The sequence below is a fragment of the Acomys minous genome, assembly GCF_964271855.1.
Source record: "Acomys minous genome assembly, chromosome: 6".
Classification (NCBI taxonomy): domain Eukaryota; kingdom Metazoa; phylum Chordata; class Mammalia; order Rodentia; family Muridae; genus Acomys; species Acomys minous.
The window spans coordinates 69,327,640-69,351,370 of NC_140487.1; the positions used below are offsets into that span (position 1 = coordinate 69,327,640).

Consider the following 23,731-nt stretch of genomic DNA (forward strand, 5'->3'; position numbering starts at 1 on the left):
GTGTCGAGGCTGAGTGTTAAGGCTGGGTGTCGAGGCTGAGTGTTAAGGCTGAGGCTGAGTGTCGAGGCTGAGTGTTAAGGCTGGGTGTCGAGGCTGGGTGTCAAGGCTGAGGCTGGGTGTCGAGGCTGAGTGTTAAGGCTGGGTGTCGAGGCTGAGTGTTAAGGCTGAGGCTGAGTGTCGAGGCTGAGTGTTGAGGCTGAGGCTGGGTGACAAGGCTGGGTGTGAAGGGACCTGTCTGTCATCCCAGCGGTTAGTGAAGGTAGGAGATTGATGAGTTCTAAGGATAGGGACACCTTGACTCAAAATCACAATGGGAAAATGACTCCGTGGACAGCTTTGGCCTCGAAGTCCCAGCGTGTCCTCATGCACACTCCCTGGACCCCAGAAAGGAGACATGCGTCCTCATCATGCCTGCTGCCGTCTCCACTCTGGCATATCATTAGATGGGTGTCCCCCCACTTTCCAGCTCCCATAGTTCTCTCTGTTCTCCCCATGAACCAGAAGCCTGGAGCAGTTCCCGTCTGCACCCACTCACTCTCCGCCCAGCGCACATGGGCTCGGGTGGCAGGGGCCGCGTTGGTAGGAGGTGGGTGGCGGACCATCCTCAGGCCAGTGTGAGTTTGCTTTTTCTCTTGTTCCATGTGGGAAGTGCAGTAATGTTTACCAATGTCTTTCAGACCCACATGCTCGGACAGCAAGAGTATTCTTCACCGCTGTTTCAGGTGCCAAGGACTTCGGGCAGGGAGCCCTCGGCTCCTCCCGGGAACCTCACCCACCGAGGGCTGCAGGGCCCCGGGCTGGACTACCCGACCAGCTCCACAGAGGACCTGCAGCCGGGCCACTCCTCCGCCTCCCTCATCAAAGCAATCCGCGAGGAGCTCCTGCGGCTCTCTCAGAAACAGGGCTCGGTACAGAGCTTCCACAGCTGATCAGCCTCCCTCGTGGGGTTGCCAAGTATCCGCTTCCCGTGGAAGCAAGACCAAAAGGAAATCAACTGAGTGGGTGTTTGTGAGAGTCGGAAGCAGCGTCTCCGGGGCAAGCTGCCCGAAGAGAGGGCCAAGTTGGCAATTTTAGAGGATGCCAAAAAGTCACTCGGGAAACTCATGGTACTTCTACAGACAGGGTTGACGATTTGGTGACCACTTTGGTTTGGTTCAATCAGAATGTGTGTACTTACACACGCGCGCGTGCGCACAAACACACACACACACACACACACACACACACACACACACATCTCAAAAACCAAAACACAAACCTAAGGTAACAAAAATGCGAAGTCAGTTGCCTCTTTCAAAGACAAAGGATGAAAACCTATATTTGGTTAGGGACTGAGCGGGCAGCCTCTTCATGGGACTCTATGACTGGCACGTACAACACACCCACTGCTCTGTTTCCTGCGAAGAGAGATTTCAAGACATTTTAGTAACAGCTTGATCCCTCTTTTCCTCCCTAGGAACTTATTTTAATAGTAACATTAACAAGACACGCTGAGACTGTTTGGTAATGTAAGAGAGCTACTAGTGAGAAACCTTACGATAGGTCATGGAGCCTGGTGATCTCAAACAAAGCCATCGCCTGCGTTCTTTCCTTTCTGGTGCTACAGCTCCGAGGGCCCTTCACCTTTCTGCCTGTGAAACACAACTGTGGCTTTTGCAGTAGGGGAGTATGTTGGCCGTTTCATTGTGTTTTGGGTTGGGGTCGGGGGAGGGGGAAGGAAAAGAAAACAACTCCTGCACTGGGGAGTGGGGGTGGGGTGGCACTTAGTATTTATTTGGTTATTCAAAAAACATATCAGACTTTAGATTTCCAGTCTTAGTTGTATTTGCTGTTTTATCTGTTGGGCTCACCCAGCTGTTGCTGACTGTGTCACTGCATCTCAGTGACATCTGTCCTACAGAGTGAGGCCATTGGGATGTCCTAACTGCCAGGTCCTTGTACACCTCACTGGCAATTTGCTCACAGACAATGTTTGAATGAGGAGTCTTAGGGAAGGAGATGCTGTTTTCGGTGATTGTTAGGGCCACCCAGTTGTCAGGAATCTACCCAGTGTCTCGTCAGCTACCCTGAGTTCCACACCTGAAGGGGAGCTGTGTCCCTGTCAGCCTCTGTAGACTGGACAAATGCAGGGTTTCGAGACCTCGAAGGAAATGAGAGTTTCCCCCAGTTTTGATTTTTGCTGTTATTTCTTGGTTCAAAAACTGTCCGCTCACGTTAGGCCAGAGAGAAGTGATCTTTCAGTGTGCTTCTGAGGACACATTGCTCGGCCTCTGGCATTAAGACATTCTGTAGTCTGGTGCCTGGGTGACACTCTGGGAAGTTGCAGGCTCACAGGGGCCTCCCACCACGAGCCTCTTCATTGGATGAGTGGATAGTTTTAACCGAACAACGGATAATGGGGTAGAGTTTTGGGGGGGCTCGGCCTAACCAAAACGCCTGTGCCTGCACATTTCAAGAATAGAGGAACACAGCTAGAACAAGCCCCCAGAGTGTAGTCACTGGTTCCAGAATTGGTTCTGCCCTTCCCAGTCACTCTCAGGACACAAGAAATCCTTGTCCCTGGAAACTGGACCAGCCAGTGATTATCTGCACGCTCCAGATGAGCAGGTGTGCAGGCAGGACCCACAGCTCTTCGCCAGGTGCCTCGCAGGCACTGTATAGCGTGCAGGAGGAGACCCCTGTTCTGGGCTTATTTGGGGGGAGTGGGGTTTGAGACAGAGTTTCTCTGTGTAGCCTTGGCTGTCCTAGACTCAATGTGTAGACCAAGCTGGCTTCAAACTCACAGAGAGCCAGCTGCCTCTGCCTCCCTGAGTGCTGGGATTACAGGCGTGTGCCACCGCACCCAGCTGCTCTGGGCTTATTATCCGTTAGTCTTGATTTAATACATATCTTCATAAGCTTGAAGGTCCTCTTTCCAAGCCACTCAAAACAACCAAGTCTCAAATATCCAGGCAGAATTTTAGTATGACACCGTGTGAGAAAGTCGAATCATACAACGCACACACACAGTAAACGGCCCTTCTCACCCTGTGTCATGAGTGTTTTGGGCATAGAGTGTCCTAAAAATGATCACCTCCTCTGTACACTGCCAAAGTAAGTCTCAGTGTCGGAGGATGTGGTGACAACAGCAATTTTGATGCCTTTGAAATTATCATAAAGGGGTTCTACCTGTGTTTTTACTCTTAGAACCGATACACCTTTAAACAGGTGTCACAACCAAAGGTGGGGTGTAGTTTGGCACACGGGTGCTTTGGGAGCTCCCACTCTCGGTTGCTGGTTACTTAAAGCACACATAGTTTGCATTCCTTTCCCTTAAACGCCCTCCAAGCAGGTTTACCACACTCCAACTGCTGTGGGATATGCCAGCGCCAGCAGGCGTCCAATCAGTCGTCCGGTGTGCTCCCCTGAAAAAGGCCGTCCTGTTCAACATGTGTAATTTTGGTATTCCACATATTAAAGCACCCCTAAGTGAAAGTTAAGCCTAATGTCTGTCCTTTTCTCCTAATTTTAGAAGGTCCTATTGAGAAACCCAAACTATGAACTTGAGTCAGAATTTTAGTACAGAGTGTTTGGAGAAGTGCTTTTTTTTTTTTTTTTTTTTTTTGCAGTCTCCCTTGTTGCTAATTGCTTGTGTCCAGTTCCTTTTGTCATTCTGTTATCAACAAGCTCATATCCTCCCCCCCCCCCCACCCCCCACCCCCACCCCATCCCACCTCATAGGATCTCTGCTTCTAAGAATCAGGTGTGATCGGCTTTCAAGCATCCTGGAGGAGGGGGCCTTGGCGGCTGCGAACATGTAAAAGGTGGTCTGTGTGCATGTTCTGGCAAGAATGAAGTGATATGTTGTGATCTGCCAGTGTCTGGGTTCACACGCAGATAATCAAAACAAAACCGAGAGCTGAGCGTGACTCCTCCTGCTGCTGCTGCTGCTGCTTTGCTTCAGACTTAACAGGTTCTCTGTTAGCTTCAAAGGTCTCCTGGGAAGCATCGGTTTTTTTGTTTTTGTTTTTTTTTTGCTCCCGACTTTCAGGAGCCCTGTATTCCAAGAGATAGTAGAGTCTCGGCTGGATAGTACAGACAGGTATAAAAGATGGACGTTGTAGATAAGCAGGGTGGCTTAGGTAGCCACAAAATGCAAAGGGCACCGGTGTGCTAGATATTCAGAAGTCAAGGTTTTAGGGGAGAAGCCGACTGCAGACGCCACTTTGATGTTTGTTAGTCAAGCCAGTGATGACATGACAAGGCCTAACCCTCACAGTTGTCCTGGGAAGGGGCTTAGGAGTTGGGTACTCTGTCATGGAAAGCGAACTCGATCCAAAGAGGAGGAAGTAGTGTTGGGAGGAAACTGTCCAGTAATGCAGCAAGCAGATGTCCAGGCTGGAGAAGATCGTCCAGGAAGAGCCCAGGTGTCGGGGAGGGGAGGCCAGAGACCCAGAACTGCTGACTGACGTCTGCTCTAAAGTCAGTCAGTGGTGCTGAGACGGGCCCTTTGTGGTCTTCAGAAGGTTGTGGATAAGTAACATCTGACTTCTTTACACCTCCATGTTTTCCTCCAGCTTTTATTTCATTTCAGAGTGTTGAACATTCAGAGATTTTGATAGCACACGACTTTGTCAAGCAGGATTTTTGAAGGCAGGAGTCCAGTGACCCGAAGCACAGGTCCAAGTATGCCTGGAGGGCTTCGGGCTAAAACCAGCATAAAACCAGTAGCTCCCTGCTTACTCCCGAGTGGTCCCTGCAGTTTCAGATCGTGGTGAGTGTTCCAGTAACCAAGCCAGTCCCCAGGACATTGCTCTGGTTTGGCAGGATTTCACGAGTTAATCATTCCTTAGGCCTCCCTTGGCCCTTTCATCCTGCATTCTTAGGTGAATTGGACCCTTGGAAGGATGTTGTTGGGTCAAGGTTCTGGGCACAGGGCAAGGTGCTCCCATCTTAACTCACACTAAGTTTGCCACTAGTGGAGTTCCCACCCTGTCACTTCTACCTCCAAAGTAAGTCATCAGAGCTCGCTCGTCCACATCTGGTCCAGGCAGGAGTACAAGGAAGTCTGCTTCTACACCCGTGAGCACAAACACGTCTGTATGGGACAGTCTATTCAGCTTCGTCATTTAGGCCAGCCCATTACAGGCATTCCTGGATCAGGTGAGAGGATTTCTTTGGGCCTCTGTTGTAACATTCTCATGAAATATATAGGCTTATACTCATCACCTAGCAAACAAGGACGGTGCACATTTCAGGTGGTTTATTCTGAGGGGGAGGGGGCTGGAGGGGCTTGGTGATTGTGGGTGCTTAAACTAGAGTTCTTTTGTCCACGTTTAAAAAGACTTGAAAACTGAACCGTCACGGTACAGTGTTAATTCATGCCTGTGTGTGTAACAGGATACTTGACAATTAACTCAAGAACACACAGCAGCATTGAAGCGTAGAAAAAGAATAGTAAATGCCTTTGGGACCACAAATCGCTTAAGAGCCAGCCAGGACGCAAGAGGAGCGGTGAATGTCTGCACCTGATACGCTCCTCCCAGGTCCCCTGTCCCGCAGGACAGGCCATCTGGGCTCCCTGCTTCAGGGCCACATCAGTGGAGGTGTCTGTCGCTGTGGTAGGGAAGGCAGCAGGAGGGGCCAGAGAACCATGGCTTCTGGACGCTGGTTCGGGCATTCTGAACACCACGAGTTGGTTCAGGAACAGTTAGAGGGAGGCTTTGGGTTTTGGTGTCCCCTGCACAGCTCCCTGTGAGTGGAGAGCAGAGACAGGAGCTGGCATTACCGTGGGTGCTTGCTCTGCCAGGCTGCTCGGCGATGTCGACCCGTCTCCAGCTTAGTTGAGGTCTGTGTTCTGACTCTCCGCACCCTCACGCTAGAGGGTGTGTGTTAATACACAAAACCGCAGAGGTAAACGGGGCCAACTGTGGCATCAAGACTGCAACTTGACAATCACGGTTTGCTAATCTCAGACGGGCGCTGAAAACTCAGTATGGGTGTGTAACTTAGTGACTGAGCCCGCCTGCCCTATTTGTCAGTAACGGTTCTACCCTTCAGTTTAGCTGCCCTGTTTTCTAATGTGCTGTAGAGTTGGGAGATAATTTATGCAAGTGTTTGGTTCCCATGTTTACAATTTTTACAGCTTTCCTAGCATTTTAAATGGAAATGTCAATAAATGCTACGAATTGGTGTCGAAGTGATACTTTCTGGTTGTTTCCTTTGCAACACGATTGTTTTGTAGTTTTTCAGATACGGTTACCTGAGCTAGGGCGTCCTTTTGTTCTCTGATTTTGAGTGGCTGCTGAGAACACCTAGTGTGGTTTTCCCAAGGACTTCAGTCAACAGCATTCCCCTCAAGTGGAGCTGGCAGAGCTGTCCCCACTCAAAGCAGGTGTGCCGTGCCCACTGTGCTGCTGCCTAGTGGCCCGGCTGGTGCATCCTTTAAGCAGATGCAGGCAGGATGAAAAGAATAAGATGCTACGGTTTTAAAAGGCAAACGAGAAGAGCAGAGTTCATTCCACCCTGAAAGGAGAACAAATAGGGCAAACCAGGGGTGGTTTTTGTTTTTGTTTTTGTTTTTTTAACAACAGAAGCAAAGGAAACTCCCTGACAACTCAAGAAAGCAGAAGAGCTCAGAACACAGGAACACGGCAACTGAGAAAAAAGGAATCCCAAGACCGCCGTTACGGAAATGCTGATAAAATCTAAAGTCTGTAGTTGGCAGCTTTGTATAAAAGACTTTCACTAATAGGAGGAGCTATGGAAAATATACTGAAACCCTCCCTGTCATTTCACAACTTTATTTAAACATACGCAAACAAACTAATCTTGTTAGGCTATTGTTTCAAGGCTCAGAGGAAATAACTCTAGGGAGAATTCAGCCAGGTACAGTGGTCCACACCTGTCTGTAATCTTGGCACTCTGAAGGCTGAGGCAGGAGGGCCTGGGTTTGAGGCTAGGGTAGTTAACACACTGAGATCCTGTCTGAAAAGTTCAGAGTTGGCGTGCTTGGAGCCTTGGGTTCAGTTCTTAACACCAGCAAAAGTAATAATGACCAAGAGAGGAGCTCAAAACCAGAAACAGGCTGGGCGTAGTGGCGCACGCCTTTAATCCCAGCACTTGGGAGGCAGAGGCAGGTGGATCGCTGTGAGTTCGAGGCCAAGCCTGGTTTACAAAGTGAGTTCAGTATAGCCAAGGCTACACAGAGAAACCCTGTCTCGAAAAAAACAAAAACAAAAAAACAAAAAACAAAACCAGAAACAGGCAACAAGCCAAAAGGAAGACTCGGGTGCTTCAAAACATAAAAAGGAGAAACAAGGCTTTAATAGTTGTTCAGGGAGATGGCTCAGCACATCCAAAAGGCAGCCTGTGCAGCCCTAATGACCCAGGTGCAGGCCTGGAACCCAGTGAAGAAAGCTGGACGTGGTGGCGCCCGCGCCTGATCCTGGCACTCCTACAGCCAGATGAGAGACAGGAGAATCACCCAGAGCACCTAGGACAGGAGCATGTAGTGTGGCGACTGAGACCCCACCTCAGTAAGGGGCTCTCTTTTATTGGGTGTGGCGTGCCTAGGCGGCCACCTGCATTCACACCCCTCCCATAAAGTAAGTAAGGCTCGACTGTTGAGTGTCTTGGGCGAGTATCACACTTTTCCCTGACTACCTGGATTTGGTCCCCAGAGCCCACATGATGGAAAAAACTAGGTCTTCATGTTATCCTTGGACCTCCATGCATGTGAACACACACACACACACACACACACACACACACACACACACACGTGAAAAATAGTAAAGATTAAAAAGATTTAAAAATCTAATAGCGGGAATATGACATGATGAATGTTTAAACAAACTTAAATCTTTAAGAGAAAAATAACATGAATATTCCAATATATCAGTTTTCATAGATTCTGGGCAGGGGTGCAGCTTTGCAGTAGTGAGCTTGCCTGTTAAGTACAAGGCCCTAGATTTGGCCTTTAGCACTGCTGTATACATGATATATGTATACCATTGTATGTTGTAATGAGTAGGGTTTTAAGAAACAAAAACCAAAAAAACCAGAAGTGCCGTGCAAGGTGGTGGAATGTTTTACCCCGTCAGATTTTACCTGCTTTGAGTGTAAACAGGTCCAAAGTGCCGGGAGAGCAGTCACTAGGAACAGCCTGAAGCTTGGAGGTCAGGCTGCTCCTGCACCCCTCCCGGCACGCCCCCTCCCCCCCCCCCCCCCCACCTCCCTGCCCAGCACAGCTTAAGGTAAAAAAGAAACAGGAGCAATCCAGCTCCCGAGGGAGATCATTTACCAAAGCCTTGCTATTGCAAGATGCCCTGTTTATCTAGTAACTCCATCCTGTCTCCCACGCTGCCCATCCTGGGGTGAATATGGGCGGGGTGTGTCTGATTCCTCACATGTTAGAACCTGGAACTATTACAGCTGCCAAGTCTGGGTAAACCGCATTTGTGTAGTTACTGATGCACTGTTTGTTGTACTCACACCACAGCGTAGCGTTACAAAAGGCTAACCAGCCCCATTTGAGAGCTTACATGGTAACATCGTGTACAGAGGCCCCGTTGGGGAGGCTCCTTCAACAGTGTCTGTGAGGGTAAATATTTGGATTGGGGTTCTATGATGTGGTCATAGGTCTCAAGTGGCTTCTTTCATGTAGTATTTTAAGATTCTGAAGAAAATGTCAGCGCAGAGCTCAAGGGAAAGGGAGCTATAGCTGAACTGCATTGCTTTGTTTAAGGGAAAATAAGTGTGTTGGTTTTCAACATTAGCTCTGTGCCGTGACTGCTTAACAGAAGCCAGATATGCTAATTTTAGCTGAACCCAGAGACCAAACAAGATTTAAAATTCCTAAAGCTGTGAGAGAAAGAGAACGCCCACTGCCTCAGTTTGAAATATGAGAACCACCGGCCCAGGGAAATGGCTCGGGAGGTAAAAAGGACTTGCTGCCAGGTCTGAGGACTGGAGTTCGGTCCCCAGTACCCACAAACAATGTCCACAGACACACAAGAGAAGTCGTCGGCCGGTGGTGGCACACGCCTTTAATCCTAGCACTCGGGAGGCAGTGGCAGGTGGATCCCTGAGTTGGAGTCCAGCCTGGTCTACAGTGCGAGTCCAGGACAGCCAAGGCTACACAAGGAAACCCTGTCTCGAAAACAGAAAATTAAAAAAAAAAAAAAAAAAGAAAAAGAAAAAGAGAGAAGTCTGGAACCAGCGTGTTTATGTCATCGCTATTCTTATTGAGACCAATTTGATTTAGAAATGATCAGTAATATTAAAATTTTTCATGATACAACTACATTTAAATGAGATAGCATACAAACCCAGTGGTGTTTTTTTAAAAAACTTTTTGTTGTTTTTATGTGTGTGTGGGGCATTGTCCTTGTTCTTTTTGGTTTTGTTTTATAGACAGGGTTTCTCTGTATATCACTGGCTGTCCTAGAACTCACTCTGTAGACCAGGCTGGCCTCGAACTCAGAGATTTGTCTGTCTCTGCCTTTCTAGTGTTGGAATTAAAGGTGTGCACCACCACTGCCCACCACTGGCGATCTTTAACTGTTTTACCTTTTCTGGTCAAAAGTCCACATCAGCATTAGTGAAGGAAATAAAAGCTGCTATAACTACACTAAAGGTAGCAGCATCAAAATTCTAGTGAATCTTAATCTTTTTTTTTAAAAAGTCCAGTGGAGGGTGAGGGGATGTCTCAGTGGTTAGGGGCGCTCAGTGCTCTCGCAGAGGATTTAGGTTCAGTTCCCAGCACCCAGATGCTGGTAAATCATCTTCAGGGCATCCGATTCCTCTGTTTGACCTGTGGGGAGCAGGCTCACACATGGTACATATACATATATGCGGACAACACTCAATACACATAAAAGACTTTTTTTTAAGTAAGAGCAAGGGAGATGATTCAGGGGCAAAGCGCTTGCTATGCAACACTGAGAGCCTGCATTTGGACTCCTCACACCCTTGTGAAAGCCCAAGTGTGCGGTACAGACCTGTGGTCCCTTCACTGGAAGGCAGAAACAAGGGGATCCTGGGACTTATTGGCTGGTCAGTCTCAATGGCTGTCTCAAAGAATAAGGCACAGTAGAGAAAACCAACCTCTTCATGCACATGTGCATGTGTCTGTGTGTGTGTGTGCACACATGTGTAAAAGCTAACCATGCTGATATTAAGAATATTTTATGAAGCTGATGGTGGTGGCACATGCCTTTAATTTCAGCCCTTGGGAGGCAGAGGCAGGTGGCTCCCTGAGCTCAAGGCCAGCCTGGCTTACAGAGTGAGTTCCAGGTTTACAGAGAAACCCCGTTTTGAAAAAACAAAACAACAACAGCAAAGGTGTAGAGTAAATAAGGCGAGACATCTGATGGCCACCTCTGGCCTTCACATGTACATGTGTGCACACATGTACACAACCACACTAACAAGTACATATATGTGTGGCCATGGTGTTTTGTCTATAGCCCCTCAGCTGAAGCCCGCCTCTGCCTCCTGAATTGCTGAGATTAAAGGTGGGAGCCACCACCGACCAGCAAATTATTTTTCTATCATATCAGAAGTTGGCCCTTAGGTAGGGGTATGTTTACTATACATAATTTTTTTCATTGTCACCTGTCTCCCTAAGTATGTAAATATAACCTGTTCTGTTTGGAAAATGTTACTTGTATGTATATGTCTTCAGTGCTGACCCTTTGGTATTGGAGAAGCAGTTTGGGGCTCATCCCTGGGGATGACTGTTTCTCCAGCCTTCACCACCCCTCAGTTGCTGCAGTTCCTCTTCTAGGGTCGGAGCCTCCTGGCCTGTCCCCCTGCCACAGCAGCATGCTCACTGGTGTCTTTCGTGTCCAGGTCGTATTTAAGGCACCCATGTTGATGAGGCTTCTTGGGCGTGGCTTCCCTGACATTTCTAGGAGACCAGGTCTCACAGCAGACCCCCTGCTCTTGTGGCTCTCACAGTGGCTCTCACAGTTCCCCCGTTCTGCAGTCCCTGAGCCAAGACTGTGAAGTACTTCACGGATGTATGCCATCCTCACACAAGGGCCGAGCTAGCCTTCCTTATATTGTTCCAGTGCTGGGGAAGTGAGCGTTTTATAAATTCATAAATTATACAATTTATACATTTTAAGAGGCATTTCATAATTATTTGCTGGTTGTCAAATAGAAACAAGTCATAACCCTCGAGGTATATAACCTTGTGAGGGGTGGGGGCCCACCCATGGTCCCTAATACTGTTCTTAGTTTATTCTGTGGCTCACTATATTGTCCCTATAACCAAAGAAAATAATTCCTAGGGTGAAAAGAGTCCATATTAATTTGCATATTAGTCACCTGCCACTTTGAAAAGGAATACAGTCCCAAGGAGGTGGTGGTGGCGGCACACACCTTTAATCCCAGCACTTGAGAGGCAGAGGCAGACAGATCTCTGTGAGTTTAAGGCCAGCCTGGTCTACAAAGCGACAGCCAAGGCTACACAGAGAAAGCCTTTTTTGAAAAAAGAAAAAAGAAAAAAGAAGGCAGGAGGGCAAGACGATCTGTCATGTTACTATTTTTATATTCCCTACTTCTTCTATCTTTGTATTTTGTCATCTGTTTATATGTGTTACTTATAATGGGTAATTTGCCTGTATGTGCACCACATGAGTGTAGTGTCTGTCTGAGGAAGTCAGAAGAGGATGTCAGATGCCCTGAAACTGGAGTTTCAAATGGTTGTGAGTCACCATGTGGGTACTAGGAATTGAACCAGGGTCCTCCGGCAGAGCAGCCAGTGCTCTTAACCACCGAGCCACTGTTCCAGTATAACTCCAGTATAAGTTACTTTTGTTGCTGTGACAAATACCTGACAAGCAATTTAGGAGAAGAAAGGCTCTTTTGGTTTACACTTTGAGGGTACAACCATCATGGTGAAGAATTCATGCAAACAGAAGTGGGAGGCAGCTGGTTACAATGTATCCATAGCAGAGAATGGGAGAGGAGAGAGAGAGAGAGAGAGAGAGAGAGAGAGAGAGAGAGAGAGAGAGAGAGAGAGAGAGAGAGAGAGAGATCTAAGCACCCACATGTTGGCTCATAACCCTGTGGAACTCCAGTTCCAGGGAATTCACCATCTTCTGACCTCTGCAGGCAAGACACACATAAAGTTATAAAATAAAATCAACACCAACTTGTTCAGCTCATATGGGATCCTTGGGTTTCATGAAATCCTGTAGATGCATGTCAAAATTATCTGTGTAAATGACAGTAAATGTCCACTGAAACACCTCTGGGTAAAAGGATGCCACATGTTGCCACCCTTTTCTCATCACGAGGTGCTGATTATTATTATTTCTTTTCTCTGCAAATGCTCCCCGTCACACCACTGTGTCCCTGGTGACCACCCACCTCACCCAGGCTCCTCCCCAGGCTTCTTCCTGTAGACTTGCCCTTAGAAAGCTAGGGAGAGAGAGAGATGTGCTGGACTTTATTGCTCCAGAACTCTGTAGTGGCTTCTAGCCGGAGATAGGTAGGAAGGCCGCCTCTTGGGATGCATCAGAGAGGCTGGGAGTCTCTGCTTGCCTGTATCCCAGGAGATAGAGCTCTTAAGTGATACACCATGCCTGGGAAATAGACTTCATGATGTTAAAAAAAAAAAAAAGTAGGAGCTATTAAAACTATGTTCAGAGTGGCCCAGCAAGGCCTCAGCAGAGCCTCGGGACTTCGCTGCTCTCATGGATATGCACATCGCTCAGCTTTGCTGCAGCCAGACTCCAATGTTTCTTTTCACACTTAAAAACCAGTGGCAGCTTCGGCCCTATGGGCCAGGCCTGGTGGTCTTATTTCAGGGAAGTCTGCCCCAGAGTTGTCTTTCAATCATATCTCCCCGGCCCTGCCACGGCGTTAACATTAACGGAACATGGGCCATTCCTGTACCTAGCACTTCATATACAGGGTGGTGCGTACCTCTAATCCCAGCACTAGGGAGGTGGAGGTAGAAGGACCAGAAGTTCAAGGCTAATGTGGGCCATGGGAGACCCAGTCCTCAATTACTTGTTGAGTTCAAGGCCAGCCTGGGTTACAGGAGATTTCTGTCTCAAACAAAAGAAAACAAAACCAAAAACAAAACACACATAAAAATGCTCGGATTGAAGGAACCAGCCTTGGTGTCCAATACCACGGAGCAGCCCAAACTGTTGAATTAGATTGAGTGTTAAGCCGTTGGCTGGATCTAATTCTTCCATGCTTGGCTTAGAAAGCTGATGCCTAAAGTAAACATGTATTTCTATTTACATTGGCCTGAAATGGTTACTCTCTCCCATCGTTTAAAAACAAGTACTTGAGGCTGGAGTGATGGCTCAGCAGTTAAGAGCACTTGCTACTTTTTCAGAGGACCTGGGCTCGGGCCAAGCACCTACATGTCAGCTCCCAACTATCTGTAGCTCCAGTTCCAGGGGACCTGATGTCCCCCAAGAGCACTGCAGGCATGTGTGCAAACTCATGCAAGCACGCGCACACACACACACATGAAAAGAACTAAGGCTGGGCGTGGTAGCTCACGCCTTTAATCCCAGCACTTGGGAGGCAGAGGCAGGTAGATCTTTGTGAGTCCGAGGCCAGCCTGGTCTACAAAGTGAGTCCAGCACAGCCAAGGCTACACAGAGAAACCCTGTCTCAAAAACAAACAAACAAACAAACAAAAATAATTTAAAAAGGTGGGACTGGGCAGCCATGGGAGATGCAGTGAAGGAAGATGGAGTGATGGGGAGGAATTGGACTTGTGAGGAGGAGCCAATGTCCTGCTCTTCAAATCCGTCCACTAAAAGGCTGCCTTAAGTTTCATATGCACCCAGAAGAAAGCCTGTGATAGAAGAGGAGTGTCATCATAGGGACCCTGGTGGAGGAAGGTCACTGGGACACACAGGCCCTTAGGACAGCTCTGGGCTGGCCTTCCTCCCTTTGGAAATGCAACTGAAGGGGGTGGGCGGTGACGAGGACATGCTCAATGGTAAAGTGCAGGTACAGCATGTACAAGAGTCTGAGTTTGAGCCATAGCACCAAATCCGTAATAAAAATGGTAAAGTGCAGGTACAGCATGTACAAGAGTCTGAGTTTGAGCCATAGCACCAAATCCGTAATAAAGGAGCCAGGAGCGTCGAGGAGCAAATGCCTTTAAAGTGACAGGAGCCCAGCTTCTAGAAGCACTCCTCCCCCCTTCCCTCTATTAATAGCCATGCTGGGGGGGGGGGGGGGCGGGGCACAGCTCTGCGCTCATGCCGCAAGGTCCTTGGGCTCCTCAGGAGTTAGCTTCATCAGTTTGTCCACACACAGCAGGATGAGGGTGAGGAACCAGAAACTCCAGCCGACCGCCGCAGCAATCCAGCCGTATTCATCCACAGAGGCTCGGCAGCACAGGGAGGCTAGTGGGCAAAAGTCGACGTCTGACGGGAAGAACGAGAACGAGACTGTGACGCACCAGCCACACCCGCTCCCTCCCACGTTAAGAACCAGAACACGGGACGGCAGCTGATGCTTGTTAAGTGGATAGTAAATCTTTACGTTTGCTACGTCTGCACTCAAGGTTAACACCGCAATCGTCACCACTGTTTTGGTGCTGGGGATTGAACCCAGGGCCCTGAATGAGGATATGCTCTGCCACTGAGCTACACTCCGGCCCGGTGATAAGTGACAGAGCCCAAGGCAGGTGTAGGGCTCACACTCCAGTCTGTAGGTCCCAAAGCTGTACTCTTGGCCCTGGAGTATTGCTCCTCATCCCTGCTCTTTAAGAGTACACAGATCCAAGCTGTGGGGGTCATTTGATGAGGACGGGATAAAGGAGCACGAGTTAAAATGAAACAAAACCTTCCGTTGCTTGGACGTGGGTGATAGCGATCCCTTTCTGAGCGCCCCAGCCCTGGAAGCACCTCAGGAGGATGGATGGAAATAGCGGAAGAGTCTACAAGCCACCTCCTGCTTTGGGCAGAGGTTGGAGCAGCTGTTTTAAATAGGCTTCTCATCCTAAAATGCTAAAACATTTTCACCCAGGGCACCTCTGGCTGCTGGCCAGGGCATGGGCCATTAGGCCCACCTGTGCAAAGGATCTTGCGGCTAAATAGAGATCAAAGGCAGGCTAGCTTTAGACCTGCTCTGAACAGCGCTGGGATATCCCCGCTCCATCATGGTGTGGGAAGAAGAGCCAGTCCCTGGGCCACCTGACACCCATTAGCAGACGGAGAAGGGCCAAAATCTCCTTCCTAGCTCCAAGGATAGCTCTGAGATGAGGGCAGCTGACAGGGGAAACTTACTGGCACACTGCTCCAGGGTCCCAGGGTCTGGGTGGTGGGTACCCAAGGTTGAGTTGCCGCTGCTGGCTTCTGCAAGAAAAGGTAAGAAGGAGTCTCAGTGAGTCCCAGGAAGAGGGCTTGCATTGCTTTGTGCACGAGTCGTGAGTAGAAAGAGTGTTCTAGAAGTTCCCGTGAAGACACCACTGTGCATTACTAAGACTCCGGTGGGAAATGCCTTGGCCTCCTCACACTCACCAGCTGACCGCCCTGCTCTCCAATGGGCGATTTGGATGTAGGCCAAAGAAGTAATTAAGGCCAAGTGAGGGGATGCAGAGTCCTAAGGCAGTGGGAGTGATATTCATATGAGAGGAGAAAGAGCCGAGAGTGATGGCACGCCTTTGATCCCAGCACTCAGGAGGCAGAGGCAGGTGAATCTCTCTAAGTTTCAGGCCAGCCTGGTCTACATAATGAGACCTTGTCTCAAAAACAAAAACTAAAACAAACAAACAAACAAAAAATGAGGAAGAGATACCACCAATGCTCCGGCTTAGAGAAGTAATAACTGTTCAAGGTCACAGTGAGACAGAGGCCATCGGTGACCACAGGAGGGAGAAACCAAACCTGCCCACACCCTGACCGAGACATCCAACTTCCAGAATGGTGAGCAAATCCTGTTCTGTTAAAGGCCCCCCACCCCAGTCTGTGGTGTTTGTTTCATAAGCCCGAGTGAAAGGTTATGCTCACCTTTCTTTAAATATAGTTCGTTTTGTTTTTAATTTTTAAATTAGCGTACAAAATAATATTTTTTTTCTTTTTCTTTTCTTTTATTGGCTGTCCTGGACTTACTTTGTTGACCAGGCTGGCCTTGAACTCACAGTGATCTGCCTGCCTCTGCCTCCTGAGTGCTGGGATTAAAGGCATGCGCCACCACGCCCGGCTAATATTTTTCATTATGACTTATTCATACACAAAGATCCTGTACTCAGCAGATATTTGCCCTCCTGCTACCAACTCATGTGCACCCTCTCCCACCCTGTGGGTCCTTTTCCTCTCTCCACGTAATCCCTGTGCCGTTTAGTTCTTGTCAACTTGGGATAAAGTAGGGTCACCTGGGAAAGAGAGCCCAGCTGAGGAACTGCCTCCATCAGGGGCCTGTAGGCATGTTTGTGGGGGGTATTTTTTGTGGTTAAAGATTGATATGGGAGGTTTTAAAGATTGCTGTGTGGATGGACTCAGCCCCCTGTGGATGGTACGGTTCCTCAGCCGGTGGTCCTGGTTTGTATAAAAAAGTGCAAGGTTTGTGAGGCAAGGCAGAGCAAGCTGGTGTTCCTCCATGGCCTCTGCCTCAGTTCCTGCCTCCAGGCTCCTGTCTTGGCATCCTTGATGATGGATAGCAAGCTAAGGTGCAATAATCCCTTTCCTCTTTAAGTTGCTTTTGGTCAGTGGGGCTTTTGTTTGTTTGTTTGGTTGGTTGGTTGGTTGATTTGGCTTTTTTTGTTTGTTTATTAGTTTTTGTTTTTTGAGACAGGGTTTCTCTGTATAGTCCTGGCTGTCCTGGAACTCACTCTGTAGACCAGGCTGGCCTCAAACTCATAGATTCACCTGTTTCTGCCTCCTCAGTGCTGGGATTAAAAGCATGCACCACCACTGCCCAGGTTGGTCAGCATTTTACCACAGCGATAGAGAAGTGAGCTAGAACTCCTTTGGAGTTCATGTGATAGACATATAAACTGGATTCCACATATGAGATAAAATGTGTGAAATGTGCCTTTCAGAGTTTGGCTTATTTCACTTAACATGGTTTCTAGTTCCATACAGTTTCCTGAAAATGACATAATTTTATTCCTTATTCTGAATAAAACTCACGCCCTTCATCCATTCATCTGTTCACGGACATCCAGGCTGGTTCCGTTCCTGAGCTACTGTAAACAGTGCAGCAGTAAGCATGGATGTGCGAACATCTCTATGGTGTGCTGACCTCAGCACAATCCCCCTTTATTGCCATTTTATCCTCAGTCAAAGAGATTTTTCTCTTCTTTCTAAGAAATGCTTTGCAGGTGAGTGTGGTGGCGCACACTTCGAATCCCAGCACCTGGAAAGAGGAAGCTGGAGGAGCGCTTGAGTTTGCGGCAAGCCTGAACTACATAGCAAGTTCCAGGCCAGCCAGTGGCACACGGTGAGACCCTGTCTCAAAAGAAAGAAAACTAAACAAAACCAAAAAAAGCTCGGTGACCAAGACCCACTGCCCAGGGCTGCTTCCTGGGCACATAGCTGTAGCTATAAGATAGTCTTTCCTGTGTAAACTGGATTAAGCACTGAACGAGCTAGAATGCCTCTTTCACAGCAGATTTAGTTTCTTTCCAACATGTGAACAAATAAGCGCTGAAATCTGACCCTGATTCTTCTTCTCTGAGGATTGTGATGTGGTTACACAGGCATAAAGTTATCAAGGAAAAGCCCACCGCTTTCCAGCCGATGCTTGGAACTGTCTCCCAACTGACAGGCAAGGGACAGGAAGATGGGGGGGGGGAACCTTTAGAATGAAATCTAAAAGTCCTGCCAAGAGTTTGTGGAGCAGTGTTGGGTTATGTAGACAAACATTCAGATTCAGGGAGGGAAAGCCGTGTCTGGGTGTCTTCTGGCGGGGGTGGGGTGAGGGGGAGGCTAGAGCCACGATACCCAGGACAGCACTGTGGCCATTTAAATTGAATTTTAAAAAACAGAAAGTTAAGAATTCAGCTTTCTCATCACCCTAGTCACATTTGAAGTGTGTTTAGACGTTACCTGTAGCTGCTGGCCACCTTATTGGAAGCACAGTTCAATCAGAAGCACTTACCATGAGCTAAGATTCTACCCACATGAGCACCAATCTAGGTAGACAGATTAAAACCAAGAGGTTTTTGTTTGTTTGTTCATTTGTGGTTTGAACCCCAGACCCCTGGACTTAAAGGCTGATGCTTTACCATCTGAGCCACCTGAGGCTTTTTTTTTTTTTTTGATTTTTGAGACAGGGTTTCTCTGTGTAGCCTTGACTGTCCTGGACTCGCTTCGTAGACCAGGCTGGCCTCGAACTCACAGCTGGGATTAAAGGTGTGCACCACCACGTCCGGCTGAGGCTTTAATTTTTTAAAAGACAGAATCTCGTGTATCTAAGGCTGGCCTTGAACCTGCTATATACCCGAGAATGATTTTGAACATCTCATTCTTCTGCCTCTACATCCCAGTTACTAGGGTGACAGGTATGCACCGCCACGCTGGGCTCTTGCAAGGTTGCGCATTGAGCCTGAGGCTTTGTGTGTGCTAGATAGACACTCCTTCAGCTGAGCTGTGCCTGGCCCCAAAAAACTGACTTTTGAAGAGCGGGTTCTGGAAACTGTGCTGCTGTTTGCTTGAAAGTGGAAGAAGAGCTCAGATCTCTCAATGCCCTACCGCCCATGGGTCAGCACGTCCTTCAGAGGCGCTGTTGACACAGAGCGAGGGGGGTAGGGGGGAGGTGTAATTGAGGAAGAAAGTTGTTGCCTAACCAGAGCCACAGAACTGCTGCCACTCGGTCCCCAGTCCCCCATCCTGCCTAAGGTATGGTAATTACCTCGATAGGATCTGGCTACTGCTGGAAATGATTTACACAGCTTAGAGTTGAGCCTGATTCCTGGACATTGGAAAATGTCTTCCAAACCAAATCACTTGCTTAGCCTTGATCTTGGCTCTCCACCTAAGGTGGGAGTGTTCTCAGGACAGAGTAAGTGAATGGAAAAAAAAAAAGATGCCAGTATTCGGTTGAATCCTATGAGGCTGTCATGTTTAGAGGTCAAAACTAACTCCTTATCAGGAGTTTTAGGCTCTTCAGATGGGATAGCCCAGAAGAAAATTCCCAAGTAATTGAATGTCATCCTTCAGTATGCCAAGAACCAGCCAGGAACAGCGAACTGTCATGGTAAACAGAAAGAAACAACCGCCACCACAAAAGCTAACACCCTTATGCGTGATGGATAGGTCAAGAAGAGCCATGACTTATCCTTTATTGTGTGCTTGCCACTATGTTGTTGTAATTTATTTACAAGCTGGAACATGCTGCCTCTTTACAGATAACCTCATAAAGCACAGTTTTGTTACCCCGGGGTTATAAACAAAGAGTCCAGGGAACAGAGAGGCAAAGTAATTTGCTCCAGATCACACAGCTACAAGCCAGATGAGGAGATGAGCCAAGGCTGTTGGCGCTGAGGATTCCCAAGAGCCAACAGTCCCTAGAGGAGAGAGCCAGAGCCGCAGGATGACAGAGTGCTGAGAATTGTGTGTGTCCAGGAGTGGGGCCACTCTGAGGAGGCTTGGGGCAAGGTCAGAGCCAGAAGCAGGAGGGGGAAGCCTGCCGCCTAGATGCTCAGGTGCAGAACCCAGTTGCGGAAAGCCAGGCCTTTTGGGACGTCCTGGTGAGAATCTGTTTCTCATGCCTGCCTGGAGGAGGCTCAGGCAGGGTGGAGAGCCAAGGGTAGCTTTCCAGTTCCAAATTGGCAGAGGAAAAGGGAATCTCTGCTGCCTAAGGGAAGGTGAGGGCCCATCCTGAGGGAACCTGAAGGAGCCGTACATACACTTTTCTACTAGTTTGTGTCCCTCCTTTCCTATGAGTGAGATGCTGGCAGATTTGTTTGTTGTGTTTTGTGGTAAGGGTCAACAGGGGGGTGATGGCTGCTGTCCTAGCAAAAGACACCCCTAGCTGACCCCCACCCCAGCTCTGTTGCCTAATCCTCCAGGGAAGGACTTTTGTTTCCTCTTTCCTCTGTGCAAGACCAACCCTGGCCAAGGAATCCTGCCCTCCCCTCCGCAGGCCTGCCCTCCCCTTTCCGAGGTGGCCAAAAGGAAAGCTCTATTACCTGTACCGCAGGACAAGTGGAAGGAGGCTAAGACCAGGCTGAAGAGCAGGGCGGCCTGCGAGGCAGAGGTAAGGTACCCAGGGCTGCAGAGGGAGACACCTGGCTGGACCATGTTGGCGCAGGGGTGCCTTGGGGCGGGGACCATGTGTCCCGGAGTGTGCTGCGTCTGAGGTGACTCCTGTCCTGCTGGAACTGGGAATCTGGTCAGTGTTTGGGGGTAAAGAAAGAAGGTGGAGCCAAGGAGACTGCCCGCCACACCTGTTCTGCCTCTGTAACTGTTGCTGGCGAGGGGAGGAAGCAATCGCTTCCCTCCTTCCCTGAGACAAGATTGTTCCCATTAAGGAAAGGGGATTGATTCCCTGTGAGTTCCTTGGATCTGGGCTTGCCTGTCCCTTCACCTGCGGGAGTAGTACAGGATTCTCTCATCAATTACTTTATTATTTATTGAACACTGACTTTATGCACTGAACTAAGCCGCAGCCTGGAAAAACCTACACTCAGGGTGTTAGCATTACAGAAATCCAAGACCCTGAGCAGCCTGGGGGAGATGACTAAGGACTTTGACATCAGTTCCAAGCTATGTCTGTTGATGGGACATTTTAGGGAGAGAAATGACATTTGGACTGGGCCTTGAAGCATGCGTAGAGTATTTTGAGTTGTGAAGAGGAGAAAGAGGCACTGTAGCAGGAGAGACAGACACACAGAGAGGTGCTCGAAAGCCCATTGTGATCTTGGCATAGATAAATGCTGGTCAGGGTGGGAGTGGGAGGGCCGGAGAGCCAGGCTGAGCATCTCTGACTGGGGACTCTGTAGCTGCACCAGGAAGCTGTGGGCAGGTGCTGAGCTGAGTGGTGGCAGTCTGATGGGATGCTGTTTTTGCCTACGGTGTTCTTATCTCATGTCCCTACCCTGAGGCAGCACATTCCAAGATCTCAAGTGGATGCTTGAAACCATGAATACTATTAGAACACACGCATACACATACTTTCCTAGAGGTTCAGACCTACCATAACATTTACTTTATAGTTGTAATAAGGTTACTAGCACAACTAATAATTAAGCAGCAATTATAACAATGTATTATTAGACTATTTAAAACTTAGGAATGCATGGTGGTGGTGGTGGTGCGCATCTTTCATCTCAGGCCTCCAGAGATAAAGGTGGATCTCTGGGGGGTTTTTTGTTTTGTTTTGTTTTTCAAGACAGGGTTTCTCTGTGTAGCCTTGGCTGTCCTGGACTCACTTTGTTAGACCAGGCTGGCCTGGAACTCACAGAGATCCACCTGCCTCTGCCTCCCCAAGTGCTGGGATTACCAGGTGTATGGTACCGTGCCCAGCTTGGATCTCTGAGTGCGAGGGCAATCTGGTCTGCAGAGATAGTTCTAGGACAGCCAGGCCTGCACAGAGAAACTCTGTCTCAATAATAATAGTAACAACAACAATAGTAGCAGCAACAGTAACAACTTAGGGATTGTCTCTGGGATTTTCTGTTTAAAATGATCAGAATATAGTTGATGACAAGTAACTGTCATGTCAGGAAGTGAGAGCAGAGAGGAGAGGAGCTGACCCCAGCACACTTACCTGGAGGGGAAAGGCACCTAGGAGCCCAGCATTTGAGACTCTGGGGTAACCGAGGAGAGCACACTCCAGCAGAGAGGCCAAGCAAGGAAGACTTTGGATGTAACATGGAAAGACAGTTATGGGATGGTAGAAGAGGAGATGATTAAATCTGCTGAGAGGACCCGGGAGGGGCTTACAGAGCATGTGACTGATGTTGAGGTTCGCATGTGCAGAGGGAGAGCTGATGGCTTCTTCAAGTAGTGGGACCAGCACATCGAACGTGAAGGAACCATCTGAGAATGGGGCTAGCCTGCAACACATTTGTATATTGTGTTCTTTTGTGTGTGTGTGTGTGTGTGTGTGTGTGTGTGTGTGTGTGTGTGTGTTGAGACAGGGTTTCTCTGTGTAGCCTTGGCTGTCCTGGACTAATGTTGTAGACCAGGCTGGCCTCAAACCCACAGAAATCCACTTGCCTCTGCCTCCCGAGTGCTGGGATTAAAGGTGTGTGCCACCACTGCCCGGCATACATTGTGTTCTTATACATGATGTTCTTAGTAAGAAAGTGAAGGCTGCAGGCCAGCTCAATCAAAACTCTATAGAAGAATGTCACGTCTTGTCGTTCACCCCTCTAACACCAGCACTTAAGAGGTAAAAGGAGGAGGATTGAGTCTGGGCCAGCCTGGGCTATCCAGGCCTCCCCTGAAACCCATTAAGCCCCACGACCACAAAACCAAAAAAGTAAAATAAACAAGAAGGGCTCTATGGCAAGACATGTGTAGTAGCCCATCTGGGCACTTGTTTTAGAGTTTTCCAGAGGGAACAAATTAATGGTAGCCCCAATTTGGGGAATGGGATGGAAGTGCTTCGGGTAGCTTAATTTCAGGTCTTGCCCCAAAAAAGTCCAGTGCAAGGCAGACATTCACCAGTGTCCAAGTAGCAACCCTGTGTGCCAGGGCTTTGGCTGGGGATGGAAATGGTGGTTTTGATCCAGACCTTCAGAGGTGTGCAGCTCACCAGGCATGAGGGAACTGATATGTGCGTGGCCTCCAGGCCTTTGGGTATCGCCCTTGTCTGGGTAGTGACGATTGTGCTGGGAACAGGAGTGGGGGCCACAGTGCACCTGGATGGACCGAGAACAGATTGTAAATGGCCCTGGATACAAGAGAAAGGAAACTGGGCTTTATCTCATGCTTAGGAAGCCATCTCTGTGAAACACAGATATGGACATAGGCTTCAGACTAGGTTTGAAACAGATCTGCGTGCAGGGAGGTCACCTCGCAGGCTGCCTCAGTAACAAGGTGTTAATTGATCGGCTATTTTCCTATTGCTCTGCCTCTCTGTCCCCACTGCACAAGGATGCTGATTTGGAAATGACCCATCTGGGCTTCCTTCGATCCTTTCCTGTGTATACAGACAACGCTTCTACTCAGCCCTTTCTAGGTTACAGAATGAGGTGGCATTCCATTCTGGAGTCACAAACAAGGCTAATTATGATCTCTAAGTTGTGCTAATTTTGCTCTCTGATGGTACCAAATCCAGAGAGTGATGTTCTCCCAAAGCTCCCTCCCTCCCTCAACAAGTTCTTCAATGTTTTCCTCCCAGTAAACCTTGCCTTGGGTTCTCTGGTTGGCATCGGAGGTAAGAGCAGTGTATAAAATCTGTAAGATTTTCAAGGGTCTCCGAAATGTTTGAGACCTGACAAAAATGTCTTCATATCTAAAATATGAACAGCTCCCCAAACAGCAAAGAACAAAACAAACAGACAAACCTGAGGCAACACAAATAATTTTGACAAGCAATTAACTTCAAATGTTTAAGCAGAATATATATGTCTTTCAAGGCAAGGTTTCTGTGTGTAGTCCTGGCTGTCTTGGAACTCACTTTGTACACCAGGATGACCTTGAACTCAGAGATCCACCTGCTTCTGCCTCCTGAGAGCTGAAATTAAAGGTGTGCACCACCACTACCAAGATATATTTAATATTTATAAATGTTTATTATTATTTTTGTTGTCTGCATGAGTGTATTTTGTGTGTGTGTATGTGTGTGTGTGTGTGTGTGTGTG

General features: G+C 48.4%; 3 protein-coding genes across 7 annotated transcripts in view; 2 read left to right on the top strand and 1 right to left on the bottom strand.

Annotated features, from left to right (window-relative positions):
- The window catches only part of KIAA1549, a 124,975-nt gene extending 121,501 nt beyond the window's left edge, over nucleotides 1–3,474 (top strand). For all 4 annotated transcript variants that reach the window (XM_084787608.1, XM_084787609.1, XM_084787610.1 and 1 more), the window contains one exon: nucleotides 678–3,474. In XM_084787608.1, the coding sequence (XP_084643734.1) occupies nucleotides 678–929 (252 nt within the window). In that variant the 3' untranslated portion in view covers nucleotides 930–3,474. The remainder of the gene's footprint in view (nucleotides 1–677) is intronic.
- Nucleotides 3,475–4,682: 1,208 nt separating this feature from the next.
- Nucleotides 4,683–23,731, top strand: part of ATP6V0A4 (ATPase H+ transporting V0 subunit a4) — a 79,534-nt gene continuing 60,485 nt past the window's right edge. The window contains exon 1 of the mRNA XM_084787614.1: nucleotides 4,683–5,142. The gene's annotated coding sequence lies outside the window, so the exon portion shown is untranslated. The remainder of the gene's footprint in view (nucleotides 5,143–23,731) is intronic.
- TMEM213 (transmembrane protein 213) lies at nucleotides 14,111–20,327 on the bottom strand. Of its 2 annotated transcripts, none has more exons than XM_084787621.1 (3): nucleotides 20,108–20,327; nucleotides 15,261–15,329; nucleotides 14,111–14,375 (listed from the first exon to the last, which is right to left on the bottom strand). In XM_084787621.1, the coding sequence occupies exons 1-3, from the start codon at nucleotides 20,250–20,252 to the stop codon at nucleotides 14,227–14,229; spliced, it is 363 nt and encodes a 120-aa protein (XP_084643747.1). In that variant the 5' UTR covers nucleotides 20,253–20,327; the 3' UTR covers nucleotides 14,111–14,226. The 2 variants fall into 2 exon arrangements, with proteins under 2 accessions (XP_084643747.1, XP_084643746.1); XM_084787620.1 differs by having other exon boundaries at nucleotides 14,111–14,396; nucleotides 20,108–20,324.